This window comes from Pristis pectinata, chromosome 11 (genome assembly GCF_009764475.1).
Source record: "Pristis pectinata isolate sPriPec2 chromosome 11, sPriPec2.1.pri, whole genome shotgun sequence".
NCBI lineage: Eukaryota > Metazoa > Chordata > Chondrichthyes > Rhinopristiformes > Pristidae > Pristis > Pristis pectinata.
In genome coordinates, this window is record NC_067415.1 from 33,383,964 (window position 1) to 33,402,948 (window position 18,985).

The 18,985-nt window shown below is 39.0% G+C and overlaps 1 protein-coding gene across 1 annotated transcript in view; it reads left to right on the plus strand.

Annotated features, from left to right (window-relative positions):
- gucy1a2 (guanylate cyclase 1, soluble, alpha 2) overlaps positions 1-18,985 on the plus strand; it is a 127,344-nt gene that overhangs the window by 18,054 nt on the left and 90,305 nt on the right. Inside the window, exon 2 of the mRNA XM_052026112.1 lies at positions 3,640-3,701. Coding sequence (XP_051882072.1) covers positions 3,640-3,701 — 62 coding nt within the window. The remainder of the gene's footprint in view (positions 1-3,639; positions 3,702-18,985) is intronic.

The window sequence follows — 18,985 nt, forward strand, 5'->3', positions numbered from 1 at the left end:
TAAAGGTATATACAGATATCACACCTTTTCTAGAAATGTACTTGGGTTGGTTGATTTTGTGGAGAGCCAGGTGTCATTTTCAGCGAGGTGTCATGTCCAGAAAATCTGAGGTATTCATGAACATGAAAAAATAAAGTAATTTTTCAGTCTGAATGGTTGAAGAATCATCAGAGGTGCATTGAGTCTAAACAGGAAATGCAAATTAAATATCATATATAGGAAGTTAAATAATTGGGAACACATGAGTAGGTGAGAGAGATAAAAGAGAAACACAGAAAAAATAGAAATTTATGTTAATTTTAAATTTTTGAATAATTCACTACAATTAACTGAAGGGAATGAGACCACATTTATAAAATTCATTTTTCAGGGCCAAGGACGTTTTTCAGCAGTAATCATCATTTATTAAGTCATTAAAAGATCCTCTTATATGTACAAGCTTGAGGTTTTTCGGACATCTTCATTGAGGATGTAATGGGTAACCATTAATTCACAAATTAGTGATTTCAGTGCCAAATTAATGGGTTGGATCATGCTGGTACTGGCCCACTGCCTGGCACCATTTCTCACAGTCTCTGCCCACCTGCACTCATCTGATTCAGATACAGATGGCCGCTCTCACTGGCACTCCACACCCTGGAGTCAAGCAGCAAGGTCTCTGTGGCAAATAAGCTTCTGGCATTCAGAGGATTTAAAAAATTGTGTAATTCAAAATAATAAAAAAAATTAAACATTTTTCAAAACTAAAGAAATTAATTGAATCATTAAAACATTCAGAAATAATTTTTAAAATAAGGTAAAATCATAAAAAAAACCTCACTCTTTGTCCCCTACTCAGCAGGCTGATACTCTAATTGTAATGACTGGGGTCTCTGATCCTATGCCAGACATAATGCTGGGGAAGTGAAAAGCAAAAAAAAAGTCCTGGCCATACTCAGCAGGTCAGGCGGCAATTTTTGTCAGAGAAATGGAGGAAATGTTTCAAGTCAAAGACCTTGCATCTTGTTGGGAAATCCCAGCAAGACTGGGCTCTGCTGTTGGAATCCACAAGGACTCCATCAAAAGAGCAATCAGGCAAACCCCGTGCCTGCTCTCCCTACTTCTGAGCTGGAAGAAAAGTGGATGAAATCTTCTTTCCTTGTATGGAATTTTGGTGACTTTCCTGATGCAACATTGAGCAGAAAACCATGAAATGTGGCAATGGCCAGCAGGTTGGAGTGATCCTTGACCTCTATGGATAAAGCAATCAGGCCATGTGTCTGATGTTGTGTCAAGGTTGCAGGAGATCACAGATCTTGTTTGGAAAAAGAGTACTTTCTTTAAGTCACATGCTTTCAGGGGAAACAGAAGAGTCGACTGAAACTTTAATTTTTTTTCTCTCCACAGCTGCTGTGCAAACTCCTGAGTATCCTCACATTTTCTCTTTTTATTTTATTGAAACCTTGTTGTTCTGTGAGTTAATAACTGTCGTTTTTCAGACTAGTAATTTTGAAAATTACCCCTGATGTATTTTTAGTTGTTGCATTATTGTTGATGCCATTTGATAGAGTTTTGCACAGACAAAAGGCATTGGGTCAAATGAAAAGTTAGGAGTTGAATTTTCTGACAGCAGAAACACCCCAAAATTGTGCATTATTGCTCTACTCTGCTGTAAAACAATTTATAAGTGTGAAGTACCATGTTTCTTGGAGTTGTAGGAAGGATATTTTAAGTCCAGATATTGCTGTCAGATTTATCTTGTAATATTGACAGATATTCCCATACCTCAAGGCTGCAGTGGTTGAAGAATGCAGCTCACCACCATCTTCTCAAGGGCAGTTAGGGATGGGCAATTAAATGCTGCCTCAGCCTGCAAAAATCACATCCCTTGAATGAATAAAGTTGACTAATAGGGCCTGGCTTTATTACAGCAACATCCTGGCCATTGTATGCTTCTGGAATGAGTTTCAACAGATTTTCTAATTGAAAAAGACACTGTCTGACAAATGAAGGCATGGGAAGATAATGGGAATGCATGGAAATCTAGTTTTCTTCCAAAGGCCACAGATAGCAGATAAAAATTAATTCTGAAATAAAGACAGAAAATGCTGGAAATAGTCAGCAGGTTAGACAGCATCTGTGGAGAGACAGTTAATATTTGAGGCTGATCTTTCATCAGAAGTGTTCTTCTTCAGCAGCTATATGCACTGCAATATTTTTTTAGAGGTTAAATTGAATTAAAATAATGAAATAAAACAATTTTCTTTCCTCAGAAAATGGCTTAGTTCTAAGATAACTGCTAGTATATTTTAAAATTCTATAGTTTTTCTCTCTATGGCTTCCTGGTGGGAAATCACTCACTTACATATTGCTTATTTTTTCTCACATACGATACTGATTATTTTCCTAGGATAGCATTAGGGGAATGGAGTCTCAGTGTGCTGTCAGTTCCATTACTTGGCTAGAACTATGAATGGCAGCAAGAATATTTCAACCATATCTGCTGTTTACTGATTGTGTGACATGATTAATAAAGTGCAACTCATCTAACAAGTTCTGATGTCGTGTTTCATATCTCTACAAATTGCTGAATTCTCTACTGTGAGCTTTGCAAAAACAGCAGCTTACATTATGCTAGCAGTTATTTTAAAAGTTCATATTCTGAGGAAAGATTGTTTTACTTATGTTTTTAATTTAATTTAAAAAATATTGTTATGCAGGTCATTGCTGAATGAGACAGATTTTATTTCCTCTACTGGCCCTCTGGAAGAGAATTGGATTTCCATACATTCCAACATTATTTTCACACCTTCCTTTTATTAGGCAGTCTCCATTTCAATTATCAATGTAACTTGCTGGAGAAAGTTAGGGCTGCCATTTGACTATGCAAGGACACGTTTAATTTATATTCCTGTAAAGCTGCTGAATATCTCCAGATCAGAAAGGGAACAATTGACTTGACTTCAATCTCTTTACAGCAACTGATAAATAGTTGCTTTTAAATTTTAATTCTGTTACCTTTCTGTTTCTTTTCTGTCACGTTAATCATTTTTTTCTCTTTTCTAGTCTTCCTCTCTGTATTTAAATTGACTCAATTCAGCCTATTTCCTTCTCCCTTGTTGCTCTATTTCGTTTTCATTTGTAAAGCCTTCCATTTCCTTGGTTGAGGAGATGTACTGTTGTTCCCATCATTCATTAAGGTCCCAGATGCACCACAATGTTGATGGCTTGCACTACAATGTTGATATCTTATATCTTCAGCAATCTGCAGCACGAACAAAAATTGAGCTGAAGAATAAGAGAAAAATTCTAACCAGTAGAACCTCCCATGAGGTGGCCCACTGAAACGAATTTTAGGCCAATAGAAACTTCAGTTATTCTCTTTAGACAACAGATAGGAATTTGCTCTGGTGAGCAGCTGTTTCTGCAGATAACTGAAAACAATTGTCAAACAATAGTTCTGGGAACCAGTACCCCAGAATAATAAAGATTGTATTGTTGAATTATTCTGCTTCCTTTGATTGTCAATGCAATTTTTTTTATTGGCCATTCTCCCTTTTAAAATAGTAAAGTAATTCAGAATGTGATATTTGTCTTAGTTACATTGTCTAACCTAAAGATATTTGACACCAATACTTTTGTATCATCTTGTTAATGCAGCCTCAGACATTACAATGGGCTCTAGTGAGGACCTTGCGATATTTTGACCACCAAGAAATCAGGTAAGAGAGAATACATGGCAATACTAATGTAGCTTACTAGATTTTACAATAAAATCAAGTGCATATGTATATATTTCTGCCGGTATATCAGTTGAACTCAGTGTGTACACAGTCCGTTGTACTGAATCAGTAGTCATAACATATGTTCAGAAATACTCTGCACAAGTATGTCAAGAGTTGTTAGACAATGTGATTATGAGAGAGTGAATTAGCATAGTGAATGTAACAATGGACTATAAACGTGCCAACGATGAGTCAATTTTCACAAAGGAGATAAAGTAGAATTGGATAACTCTCAACATTGTTAATTGTTATTTTATTGAACCTTCTGTAAAATAGGCATTGATTAATGTTAGCAAACTTGAGGATTATCTGTAAGCTTGTAAAAAGATCCCATGGATTCTGAATAGAAAGAAACTGCTTGCCAAAAATTGATCTTTTGGGCATTGTGGAAAGCTTTACAATATAGTGAACTCTACAACGTTCAAGAAATATTCAACAACTCATCTCAATTCAGTGGACATTTAGAGCGAATCCAAGAGTAAGGAAGAATAAGACATTGAAGGGTGGAAAAAAAGTAGTTACTTTAAGTTATTTCAAAGTGGTTGGAACTGTAAAGTGTTGTAACTAAGGTCCAAGGTTGGTAACATTGGGCCTTCTCATTTGTGTCAAAATAGACTCAGAAATTCAAAGATGATTAGAGAACTTTACTGATAATACCAACTGGTAACATTGTAATCCTTGCCATTAAATTATACTTTGCTCTCCTTTTCTACTCCTTTGGTACTTCTCCCTAGAGCATCTCATCCTGTTCTACCTCATTGCTCCTTTAATTTCCTTATTTACCACTGCCTGTCTCCCTGCAATGTCCCAACCAGAGTGTCTCACTGAAATTACCCCTCTCCTTTACCCCTTCAGTATCTGCACAAAGTGATACATTTTAGACTCCCATTTCAGCTCTCTGTGTCATCTTTTATCTTATTGCCTTAGTTTATTGTTGAGCTCCATTGCCCCCACTACTCTGTGTATGGAAATTTTTCTTCAATTCCTCTCTGATTCTTCTACCAATTACCTTAAAATCTACACCCCTTAGTCATTAACTTCTCTGCCAAGGCTAATCCTGTTTGCCCTATCTAGGTTTCTCGTAAATTTCTTCTGTCTCCTTTGTTCCAAAGAAGAAAATTCTACTCTTGTCAGTTTTTTCTAATAGCTATAATCCTTCAGCCCTGGCAGCAGCCCTATTGATTCCACTGCACCCTTACTACTGCTAAAACATCTTCCCTGTGGTGATCAAAGCTAGACACAGTACTCTAGTTGTGGCCCCTCCGCTGTATTATACAACTTTAGCAGTATCTCCCTACTCCAATAAACCTGTGCCTCCACTGATAAAGACAAGTATCCCATTTGCCATCTTAACTATCTTTTCTTCCTGTCATATTACCTTCTGGGATCCACAGACATGCACTGTAATATCTCTCCGTTACTCTATACTTCTAGTAACCTCCATTCATCATGTATTCCCTTGCCTTGTTTGTTCTCCCCAAATATATTACCTCATACTCCTGACTGAATTCAGTTTGCTACTTTTGTGCCCACTGGTAAATTCCTCCAGCTTAGAATTTCTTCTTCACAGTCAACCACACTTGTCAGCAAACTTTTAATTATGGCCCCAATATTTCATTCCAAATTGGGGGCCCTATTCCTGAGCTCATTTGAGCCCCACTGCATACAGCCCCCCCCCCCAGTCATTAAAAACCTGTTGACAGTTACCTTTGTTTTCTTCCATTGAACCTATTTTTAATCCAACGTGCCATTTTCTCAAAGATTCCATGGACTTTCCTGATTGGTTTCCATGTGGGACAAATACCTGGCTAAAATAAATATGATTACCCCAAAACAACCCTCAGTAACCACATCATTCTCTGCTCCCAACCACACTTCTTTCTTGGTCTGCTCCAGAAAAAGCTTCTTGTCTTTAGAATTTTCAGAAACATTTTGATTGTCTGTGAGAGGTTTTGAAACTATTTTTATGCTAAAGCCGATAAGTTAATTTTGGTAAAAGAGCATATGTAACAGTGATGAAATGATGTAACATGCAAAAGCTAATGAAAAATTTAAAGAAACCTGTGGTCATAGTAAACTAAACACTTAATATATACACACATCAACCGTCTGCTGAACTACACGGTAAAAACAGGCAAATATAAGCCAAATAAATTATAATTAAACTATGTAGTGCTCCTGAAATACAGAGCACAGTTTTGGCCACAAAGCTACGGAGCAGACATCCAAAGCAGGAAGCAGTTCAGAGAGTACAGAGTGCAAGTTTGCTGGAAGAGTTTGGAGAAAGGCTTCTTTGGGGGGTGGTGGGGTGGGAGGGAAAAAAGAAAATGGCTCTTAACCAGCTCATTAACTGTTACTTTGGAGATATGCAGGCAAGTGGACAGGTGCAATGGAAAGTATTACAAGTGAAACAAAAAATCTCAAATGACAGGAATAACAAACACGAGGGCCACTGTGCTGCTGTCCACAAAGTCAAACCATTACACTTCAACATGTATTGATTTCAGTGCTAGATTCATGAAATTGAATTTAAACATATAGTTCCTCAGGGACCACAATGGTGGGAGCTGTGGGGAGCTTGACAGCAGGTAGGAAACCCTGATTTTTTTCCCCCCTCTCTCAGCAGCACATTTAATGGAGGTTCCATTAGTTCTGGATTAGTTCTAAATAGGAAAAGCAAGCATAATGAGGCATACAATTCAATTTCAGCTTGAATAATTAGGGGCACATTGCAAGCATCACATTTGATGGTCAGTGGACTGACAACAGCTGCCCCTGATTTACTGATGCCCCCAAATTCACTGATGTCTCGCTGGATGTCATTGCTGGTGAGATTATATTCTCTACAGATGGAAGGAAGAACTCTGTAGCAGAAGTCAGCAACAGGAGTGTGGTCCCCCACCCCAGGATTCAGTGCCTCATGGAATTTAATGACACATCAAGTCAGGAAAGGTGGGCACAGTGGCACTTACATTCTTATGTGCATAGTAATCCACCCCTTTCACTCTGCCCTTTTGTCTACTCCAGCACACCCTGTCTATATACTTCCTGTCATCCCCATTTACCTTGCCACCACTGAAATTCAACCTTGTCATTTGTAATGTCATGCCTCTCCCTCATAGTTACCACTAATGAATGTCCTCCATCTATCCATCCATTCAACATATTCCTTTACTCACACTCACTAATCTCTTATTTCCTTTCTTGTAGGAGGGCAAACAGCAGAACACTAAGAAGAGGCAAAGAACCAAAGGTATTCCTCCACCCATCATCAGCTGACATCTGCTGAAAAGCCGATCTTGTAGATAACCATGCAGTCAAGATATACTGGTTATCAGAGATGCAGGACACTGGGATCCGACAGCACCCGCTGACAGGATTCTATTTGATCAGGCAGTAGATGCACATATCTGGACTGGATGTCAGTTGCAAGTGATAGTTAATCACTTGTATATGGAAAGCTATCACCATTTTTACCTTAACAATTCTAGTTCACATTTTCAATTCCACAGCCCTATACCTGTCCTGCAAGAGGTGCTACAGGAGGACGATGGAGAATCTTCCTTCTCAGAGGAAGTAGACATTCACTTTCAGGGCACATAATCACATAACTCTTGTATACCATCTACCAGAGCAGGTATTTAAACTTGGGTTTGGTAAGAGTGATGGTTTGATTTATACAAGGTGATTAGTTGATCACAAATGAGAAAGAACAGAGGGTGGAGGCAGAATTGGCATTGGTGTCAGAAGGTGCAGCATCTTCCAAGGTCTCTTCAGCTGGAGCTAGATGATGCACCTCAGCGGCTTTGAAAAACAGGATACTTCAGGAATAGCAGGAAGTTTGTGATGTGCTTGCATGTAAACCAGCCTTATCATGCACTCTTGTGAAAAGATTGAGGAATGAGCAATTGACGTTGTTAAATTGGCAACCCTCTTCCCCCACGCCTAGTGTACTCAGGTTAAATCTGGAAGTAAGCACCCCCATATAGGGTTACCGACCCACTGAATTGCTGCAAAACACAACCTTTTCCAAAGGTTAAAATGGATTCCGCCATTCGACCAAAGAGCCTGTCATTATTATTTATTTAAAGCTTAACAGAAATGTGGACATTATAGAACATGCCATGTCTGAAATGGGTGCGTGGCTATGGCCAGAAAGATATCTTCATCTTTGAGTCAAAGTCAAGAATGGAGAGTTGCCCATCTGAGTTAAATGAGGACCTAACAAAAATAATGTTGTGCCCTGATGATGTAATGTTTAAAAAAGTAACAAAGTTGTTTTCTATTCCTTAATCCTTTCAAATTCAGATACATTTGAATCTCTCAGATTTACTTAAGAATTATTTGCATCACCCAACTTCATTTCTATGTCACTAAATTATTACGTAACACAGTTATTTATTCAGATTGTATTAAGTGAATTTTATTGCAACTGTTTTGTATGTCACTATGAAATAAAGGCACATACTTGTATATCACAAATTCGTTGTCTCATCTTGGTTAAAATATTCATTTTTGATTTCGAATCCTTTCATGAACTTGCTCCTCACAAGCTCTGTAACCTCCTTCAGCCTTGCAACGCTCTGATTCCCTTACAATACATGTGAAATACAATTCAGAAACTATGCCTGCAAAATTCATTCTGAAATATTTGGTCTTCAAAAGCATATAATGTAACATACAAAGCAATGTTCACATAAATCTCTTAGTACTAATTAACATGGAGCCTTTGAAATGTTTGAGCAATCAAAGTAAAAAGATGCCCAACGTGTGGCGAGACAGCTGATGTCTGATGGGTAAGTAGAGGGTCCTGAAATCAGAAGTACTTATTTTCCAATCACTGTACATTACCCCTGTTGGTATGTGTGTGCAAATATGTGTATGTTTAGTAAGTACTGTATATGGTTAGATGTGACTGTCAAGTAGCCTCTTTATCTTTGTAGATGAAAACTAATAAATTAGTCTTCTGGAGAGAAATAATTAGATCTCGGCATGAATTAAGGGGGTTATGTGGTAGGATGCAAGCGGAGATAATTGAGATGCCACTTCTATCATCAACTCACTTTTCTGCTGTTTTTTGTGTGTTTCCTGAATATGGTGGAATCTTTGCTGAAGTAGGGGATTTGTGGAGTGCAGGACTATAGGGTCTAGGGTATGAGGATTAGGATAGAGTTTGTAATATTCATGAAGATGGATAGTTCTCAGAAATTTAAAAACTGCTTAGGTTTTGCAGAGTAGATCTGTACCATAAATAACCATAAAATAACTGTAACTACATTGGGTTACATATGTTTGTCAAAAAAGTGGGGTGCCATAGGTGCTGTTTGCTTATATACATAATTGCTACGAGGACTGTTTATTGGCTTGTTACCTCAGCAGGGGACAACAACAAGAGTGTCCATTGCCAATTAAAGTCAATCGAAAGCTTTTAAAGGGAAGGTGCATTGTGCCTACAGCAGATCCTAGAATGTGCTCTGGAATTTTTTCTGATCTGGTACGCATTGAAAAATGGAACAACATGGGAGAAATTTGGTTCTAAGAGTTTGATGTTTACTGTAGCTCTTTGCAGAGGAGGTGAAGAGGACTGATGGTATTTTCCCTTTGGGAGCCAGGAGCCCCGCAGATAAATTCTCAAAAGGCAGTGGGAGCAGATTGCTGTGGTGGTCAATGTCAGGCTTATAGCTCTGAGGATCTGGGCACATTGTTGCATAAAGCTTAAAGATCCCACGTACGTGTGGCTGAGCTCAGTGAGTAAATCTTCAAATACCAGTTATCAGACCTGCACAACTAGCAGCAAACTGTTCAATAGCCAAAACCCCACTATACTCTATTAATCAAGAATGAGGATTGACACAATATTAATTGGTTTATTTCAATATCACTGTTATAAGCCTACTATCCTTATCTCAGCAGAATGCTAAAAATCTGACTTGGTATGATGACATTATTGTCTTTAACAATTTCGGCTTCACCGCTGACCTGAGCTGAGCACTGGTTATCCAATGGTGGCATGCACTGCTGCCCCTATGGTGCCTCCCCATGATGCTGCTGCTACACATTGTGAGGTAGGTAGCAATTATCTTAATCGAATCACTGAAGCAAAATGTACTGCACACATTCCTCTTTCTTACAGGATCATGTGGTGCAAAGCTGCAGAGAGCATCAGTTGCCCTTTCAGAGGAAGGCCTAGCGGTTAGCGTAACACTATTACAGCGCCAGTGACCCGGGTTCAATTCCAGCCACTGTCTGTAAGGAGTTTGTACGTTCTCCCCATGTCTGCATGGGTTTCCTCCGGCTGCTCCAGTTTCCTCCCACATTCCAAAGACGTACAGGTTACGAAGTTGTGGGCATGCTATGTTGGCACAGGAAGCACGGCGACACTTGCGGACTGCCCTCAGAACACTCTACGCAAAAGATGCATTTCACTGTGTGTTTCGATGTACTTGTGACTTATAAAGATATCTTATGTGATCTTAACATCATGGATGAGACAGTGCCTGCCATCTTTGGGATATCCAATGTTCAGCATTTGGACAGTGGTGAAGCTGAAATAATTAAAGACAATAATATCACCATACCAAATCAGATTTTAACATTGTGATTCTCCCTCATCCCACAATCTCTTCTGATTTAGAAACTATACAATCAACGTATGACTTTTATGAAGATCAAATTGCTGTCAATATGCTTCTGCATACATCAGTGTTCAAAGGAGCTTGAACATCCAGCAAATTGTCTTCCAAAAGAGTAGAAGAATCACTGAGGCACCATCTCAGGAAGTGGCAGCAGCTCAGCAGAGCAGAAACCTGCTATCTTCCTTCACAATGTCAGTAGTTTTCATCCATCCTTGCCACCCCGCCAATACCCTTGATTTTCCATGTCAGGCAGCCCAGACTGCCAGTAATAATTCTGAGATGGTGCAGTCTGAACCTGGGCTTTCTAAGCCCAGAGCTGTTAATTATTGTCCTCTAAGGCCAGTTGCACACTCCCTACCCCACCCTTACAAGCTGTAGCCACTGGATAGCATTGTGTAGGAACAAGTACTTAGTAGCCACACAAAGATGATATGCTGAAGTTTCTATCTTCTGTGTCATGCTTTGAATTATAAATTTGGTTTGAAATATTTACTTTGCCTTTTTGTTTTTCATTGTGGCCAAGTAGATACTGTGAATTGTCAGCAATGAGAAAGGCATGATGTGGGAGAGATGAGGAATTATGGAAATTGTAATCTGATGAATTGTTTACAGACAGTCTGGCTATCTACTATGTGCTTTATTTTCCTTCTCCCCCTGCTACTCCGCATATTGTTGTTAAACTGGTGGCAAGAATTGTAGTTTCATGATGGTGAGTCTGCAACCCATTCATCCTCACCTCTCCCCCACCCCATGAATAATCCAGTCAACAGAAGTCTTGCTTCAATGTGTCAATTCACATTTCCATGCCATGTTTGTTGATGTTTAATCTTATTCAAGTTCCTTATTGGCAAAGAGCCTTGCTACCTATAGATGGCCCTTGTTGTTGTCCAGTAGCCACTCTTCAGTTTTGTTGTGGTCTCAAATGAAGTTGCACAGGGGACAGCTACAGAATGAAGGCATCACGGCAGCTGTCAGACAGTGACTGAATGATTTGCTGTCTGCAATTGCAAATCAGCTGTGTGCTGTGGGAATGGAATCCCTTTTGGTTTTGGTCACAATGCATCTTAGAGTTAATGAGTAGTGCCTGCAAAATGACGTGCTTAATTCACTGGCATCCTGCACCATAGGAAAGCTTGGAATTGACTTGACACTGTGTGCTCACTCCACCTGTGCTTTTTGAAAAGAGAATGAAATGTCCTCAGCATTCTTTGGTAGAGAGTCAGTGACATTATGCAATAATAAGTGGTAAACAGTAGGATGTTGCAATCATTTTCACCTCCAACTTGGAAGGAGCTCAAAACATAAATTAATGCCCACATCACTTCAATAGCATCCTGCTTTGAGATAGCAGTTATGGCTGTAGCAAGCAGCAGATTTTAAAGAGAACATCACATTGAAGCACAGCGATGTTCAGGTAGAAAAATTGCTCCATGAACACCCTGGGTGGAAATAGCCTCCTGCAATAAATTGTTCTCTCCTCCTTTTCCCAGCATTCTGTATTCCAAAGGGAATGTTTACTGTTGTACTCATGTCTTGGTGAGGAGGCTTAAAATCAGGTCACTTCATCACCTGACATGGTCCTTCTTGTTCACTTTGGCAACACTGAATAACTCTGGAAAGCACTGAATAATTGTACAGTTATAACATCAGCCAATGGAGAGTAACTAACAACTAATCTGTAAGTTCTTGACTATTCTTTTACATAGTTGTGAGCTGTTGGTGGTTTCTTTCCTGCTGCAGAAAGTAAGCTCAACTGAGCAAGATTAAAGAGCAATATCTGGAATATGGGCATCAAAATGGAATGCTGTTGTAAAATTAGCCTTGCTCATTCAGCCTTACCTGAACATTCCCAGCAAGTGTTAGCTACACACGCTAATACCCACAATGTTATTGTGCCACTGTGATTCATACTGCAAATGTGATTGTTTGCATCAGATATAAGTGTACACAACAGACACAGCACCCCAAAAATTACATGCTTTAGATTAGAAATTTATCTCGTGCACCACTTTACAATCAGCATGTACATATTTATTAAACAGATTGATCAGAACTTCTTTAGGAGTTTTAACTTAACATGTGAAGAATGGACAGTTTATAAGCATGGTACTCCAGCTGCTTAGGAAACAAGAAGCTGATTAGAAGGCTGCATTTTTGGGCACTCACATGGGGCCTGCATTCAAATCCAATCCAGACTGAAGGGATGAATTTTCATCTGCAGATGATTGGGTTATGTGTGCAATGCAGCTGTGACAATCTCAACCCAGATCCCAATGGGCATGGTTAAAGTGGCACTAAATTGACAATCTCACCTAGAGGTCACACATAGCTAAATAAGGAGATGGGAAAAATTAAATATTTGGTTACTATAGAAAGTGTTTTCTGATGCTGAAGATGTTGGCAAGCAGATATCTGAGCATTTGAAATTTACATTAGTTACCCAAATATCTCTCGCCTCTGGCACATTTTTTTTTAAAAAATAGCCATTTCTCAGTGAAATCTTTTATATAATACCCTAAGAACAAAGTAAGAGCTCCATGCTTAAAAAACAACCAGTGATGAAGGAAGTAAGTTGTCACCTAAAGCTAAAAGGAAAAGCATTCAAACAGGGTAAAACCAATGCAGGTTCTGACAACTGATGGGATAGATACAAACCACAGTGAATGTTGACAAATCAGAAAATTTTAGTCTGGTTAAGAAATACTAATGGAGACTATAGAAAGAAAACAAAGCAAACAAAAATGTAGCCATGCAGTTCCCTTGAAACCTGTTAACTGTGATCTGTAAATGAAAAGAAAAAAGGTGAAAATTTTGTATAATTATTTTGTAACCTTATTCACAGTGGAAAAAAGCATGACAGGCATCCCTTAGAAAATTAATATTGAATCATCTTTTGAGACATCAAAATTAATTTTGGCAAAATAGAGATGAAGAAGAAAACAACAACATCAATGAGTAACAAATGCCTCGGACAAGATGGTTTTCATCAGTTTTGTTTAAAATAGAAGAGAACAACATCAATCTTGTCAAACTATCTCAGAAGCTTCTGTGCTTCAATGAAATTGTCTCAACTTCAGAGAATGTAAGGCCATTTTACTCAATCTCCCCTCACAGGGATAATCCCTAACTCATGTTACCGATATTAAAGAATGACAAATCCCTAGCACAGTGTTACATTGCAGGTTTTAAAAGAAGGCATTGACACCATTACAGATCCCCTTACCTGTAAGGTAAACTTGATTCAGGAACTACTTCTTTAGATCTGAAAATTGCGTATGTCGTGCCAATTTTTAAGTAAAATGAGCAAAGGAAACCAGAGACCAGTTAGCCTCTCATTCTTCAGCTGGCAATTGCCAGATTCAATACTTTTTAATGGAGTGACTGACTATCTTAAATTTTCTGCTGATCAGAATTAATTTGTAAAGGGTAGGTCATTCCTCATGAACATCAGTGAACTTTTTGAAGAGGTGACTAAAATGGTGGATAGGAAAATATTCATGATATTTATTTATGTTGTGCCCTGTAGATGGTGGAAGAGTTTTGAGAATTAAGTGATGGGTCTCTTGCTGCAGCATATCCAGTCTCTGATGTGCTCTTGCAGCCTCAGTAATTAAATGCCTGGATGAGGTCAGTTTCTAAACAGGATATTAATAATGGGGAATTGGACAAAGGTAATACCGTTGTATGTTAAGGGGAAATAGTGAGACTTCCAATTGACAGAGATGATTTTTGGCAGGAAAATAAATGATTTTATTTAGAGGACTGGGAAGCAGGTTATATCTAGGTTTGGACTGCCTTTTCAAAATGGCACAGGAATAATTGATAACTGGAAGAATACAGCTGTAACTAAGAGACTTTTAGTGTGTACATAGCCAGTTAGAGATGTTTTTTTTGCAGTAAACAACATTATTACAATTTCTAATCATCCAGACCAAGATCAGGTGGCGTTGGAGAGAGAAAGGGCAGTCTGTTAGACTGAAACAGGAACTGAACTTTGTGAAGTTCTTAAAAATTTGCTTGTCCTGTCAAAGCATAGATCACTGAAGTTGGAACAGTGTAAAAACTGCAAAGCATTGAAGCTTGTTGAAGGATGTTGATTTTGGACAAGGAATCAGCTCCAAGATGAGGACGTACTGTACATGGCTTTATCATAGCCTTAATAGGAATCTGATGGGCAACTTTTTCACCCAGGTGATCAGTATATGGAATGAGCTGCCAGAGGAAGTCGTTGAGGCAGGTACATTAAACACATTTAAAAGGAACTTGGACAGGTACATGGATAGGAAGGGTTTGGAGGGATATGGGCCAAACATGAGCAAGTGGGACCAGCTTATGTGGGAATCTTGGCCGGCGTGGACCAGTTGGGCCGAAGGGCCTGTTTCTGTGCTGTATAACTTCTACAACTCTAAGAAAGATTGGATGGGCTAGGGTTGTTCTTTTTATAATAAAATAGCTGAAGGCAAGTATGATGTGAATAAATTATGAGGGGCTTTTACACAGAATATAGGAGGACCAAATTCTCTTAGCTGAGGAGTTTAAAAAAAAGAGCAGAGTCCATAAACCGAAAGTAATTGGTAGATGAATTAGGGAAAAGAGGATTTTTTCCCCCTACTCAGAAGACAGTAGGGGGTCTGGGTTTCATTCCACATTAAAAAGTGCCTGGATGTGTACTTGATCTACAGCCCTAGGCTTTTTCAAGTGCTGAAGGATGGGATTTGGTTTTAAACCACACTAACTGGATGGGCTGAATGGCCTCCACATTATAATTGTTTGTCATTTGACAGAGTGTGACATGTGGGGAGTCAGAATATTGATTCCTCAAAAATACAGATGTCATGCATGATCAACACCTTGGGGTGTATCTGAATGTTTGGCACAGAGGCTAGATATGAGCATACAGGCAATAGTGAGTAAACCTTCCACATGCTAGTTAGTGAGTAAATAAGTTTCCTTGCACCCATGGAAGTGGGCTATTGGAATATAGCAATGGCTGCACATAGATTTTTCGGAGGTAGAAGAGCAACAACTGGTCAGTGAGAGATAAACATTCGAAGCATATACAGTAGAAGACCTTCCAATGAATTGAACAATCACATGCAGAACATCAGATAATCTGCAGAGTTTGCTTGCCCCTTCGTGTTTCGAGAAAAACTTGCACTAGAATACAGACCTGAGTTTTGTTCAGAAGAATTTTCACAATAGAAATTTAAAACACATCAGAATTCCATTGTATCACCTGGTGTCTAATGAAGCAGCTGGATGTATATTGTAAGTTAACAAACAAATGCTAGATCCAGAGCACAAAAAATATCAATCATTGGATCACAAGCTCAAACTTTCTGAAAACTTATCGGAGCACTCCTCACACTATCGGTATTATGCCAACTAAAATGACTCACAAAAGACGGTCACAAACAAGATTCTTATTTTAGAGATTGAATTTGGCTTATTCAGCAGGAGAGAGACAAAGCTGAGAGTCAAGATAAGAGCTGATTTAGAGAAGAAAGTCTGAAATTGTACCAGAAGTTTATAGTGAAAAAACATCACCATGTGGCTGAAATGGTGAGCTGAAAGAATTCTAAAAGTACATCCCCTTGCATATTTTTGGTCAAGATGTTTGGTAGTAGTAAGGTGATGTGGTTGCACTTTGATTACATTTATTGAGATTAGAGGACATGGAAGTTGTGATAAATCAAACTATTCTAATGAATTGGATAGTCTGATTGCAAATAAAGTACAAACACAGGTTAGATTAGAAATTGATCCAAAAGGTCAAAATTGAGACTTGACACAGAGATTCCTAATGTGGGCCAAGGTCAAGGCCAGCCCTCGATGGAGAAAATTTCTTTCTGGTACCAAAATTTCTCCTTGGTATCAAATGAATCAAAGTTCTATGATAAAGTCTGAAAGTTTTGCTCAGGAGAAGTAATACCCATTAAGGGACAAGAACCCAGATGTAAAGCATATTTTGTAAAAAGAAAGAAATAATACTTTTGTCAAATTTTATGTTCTTAGAGTTTATAATTAATTCAGTTCAAGAATTTAGTTCATTGTGATCTTTGGGTTTGAGTCCATAGGATGCTCAAAGTAGCTGCACAGGTTGACTCTGTGGTGGAGGCGGCATACGGTGATTTGTTGAAAAACAGCGTTTGCAGTCCCATGATCATAGCGAACAGTCATGATTCAAGTGATTGTGCATCCATGTGTATAAATAACAATTTGTAACTTTGTATTGAGGATGGAGAAGTACAATAGTGGCCTGTTATAGCTGGAGGAATAAACCACTATTCTGTACAGTTTCTACCCAATGGCATCTTACAATTGCTCAACGACGGCATGTAAGCTATCATACTAACCAAAGGACCTACAGCAAAACCAAGCACAGTGAAGGCTGGTGTCAAACGAGGCTGCATTGTTGCCTTAACACTTTGCTCAACCTTTCTTGCTTAAATGATGGTCACCTTCAACAAATATCATGTAGCAGTGAAGCTAATCTTCAGAACTAATGGGAAATTATTCAACTTAGAATGACAAGACTTCAGAACCAAAGCCACAGAGGTCGAGCTGTGGTGTGCAGATGACACTTCCATTTGCACGCATTTGAAGGATGAGAGCCAAGATGTAGTCAACTTGTTCACTGAAGCTTATGAGAGGATGGGCTTTACAAGATCCACAAGACAATGGTCTTCTATCAAACTGCCTCTGCTACACCACATTGCCTTCCAATAATAAAAGTTCACGTCAAGATCCTGGAAAAGATGTACCACTTCACACATCTCAGGACTCACCTCACAGTAAAGGAAGACATTTATAATGAAAGTCACCACCACCTTTAATGCACCAGCATAACCTTTGGTTGATCAAGAAAGGGAATATTTGAAAATGAAGATCTTGGATCTGGGTACAGGGCAGCAGTGATCCCTGCCCTCTTACGTACTCCCGAGACCTGGATTACAGCAGGCATCTATCTGAAGGCACTGGAAACATCCCACCATTGCTGCCCCTGCAAAATCATCCAAACTTATCCATAGAATAAACCAACATCAGGCAAACGTCCCCAGCATTGATGTTAATACTCTCAGTCTCAGCATTGGAAAGGCCATGTTGTTCACATGCCTGACACCAATCTCCTGAAATAGACACTATTCCGATCTCTGTTGTGGAAGGAGATTACCAGGCGGACAAAGAAAAAGATTTTAAAATGTTCTCAAGCTTTCTTGAAGAAGTACAAATCCCCATGTACAAAACCTTTGCCCTGTGACTGCTCAAAGTGGAGGAGGAGTATTTAGGATGTTTTTGGGTACCTGAAGGCTATGCAGCGGCAATACACAGAAGCCCTGTATAAATGGCAGAAAGGATGTACAACCTCACAAACTACCCATCCTCCCACCCTGTCTGTGGAAGAGCATGTGGTTTCCAGGTTGGCCTCAGTAACCACCATAGCACACGCAAAATCAGAAAGGAAGCAAGTCAACCTCAATCCCGAAGGACTGCCTAGGAAGAAGAAGCCCTTTGTACACTTGTGAAAATATTACAGCTGTCGCATCTTGAAAGAGTCAATCAAGTTTTTTTGGGAACACCACATTGATAATAAGTATAGACGCTAGTCATCATCCAATGAATGATAGCCTTTCCAATTGACAGAGCTCTGTGTAATGCCCTGAACACTATCTGTCTATCACTCCCTGAATCTCCAAGAAGCATACAATCTGTGCTAATGTTTCTACACTGCCTGATGTTCTCTGCTCAAGGAGAAAGATATAAATTCCCTTTTCCTTGAGTGGAAATCTTCTGCGTTATCCTGTAGGCAGCAGTATGTTGCAAAATGTGGCACATGACATAAATCACCAGCCTCTGCCTGGAATGATCCAAAGGCTGAGAAATGCAGAATGACAGTAACCATAATTCCATTGGAGATTGGTCCAGCCATGTGTAAATGACTGGAATTCTGGCTGTTGAAGGTGGCAGACATTTGCCAACCATTGCCTTTGAAAGTATTGGCCTTTGGAAAGGTTGCTCCTAAAAGTCTCATGAAGGCAAGATTCTCCAGGCTATGATCCTTCTCTCCCTCTCCTTTTACCCTCCTCTGTGAAGTAGTACTGTGTGTAGTTCTGATACCCAGCCACTTAATAAAGGATATTTTGGGATATTTCAGCACAGATTTATCAGGGCTCCAAGGGTAAAATCATGAACAGAGATTACAGAAACAAGTAATAAATTCATTGTAATATAGAAGGTACCATGATGATTAAAGTAATGAGAAACTAATGAAATAGATGGAGAGAAAGTATTTCCAGTGGTTGGTGACTCTAGGCTTGAAAATACTTAGTCCATAGATTAGAATCAGAACTTCCAGAAGTGGTGTTAGGAAACGTTTCTACATGCAAAGGGTGGTGGAAGTTTGGAAGTCCCACAGACAGCAACTAATTCTATATTGGTTGGTTTTTTTTTTAAAATGAGAACTTGCTAGATTTTTGTTGACCAAAAATATTAAGAATATGGAGGTAAGTCAGGAATATGGAGTTTGTATACAGATCAGCCATAATATCAGTAAAATGTGAACAGACTTGATGGGTTAAATAATTT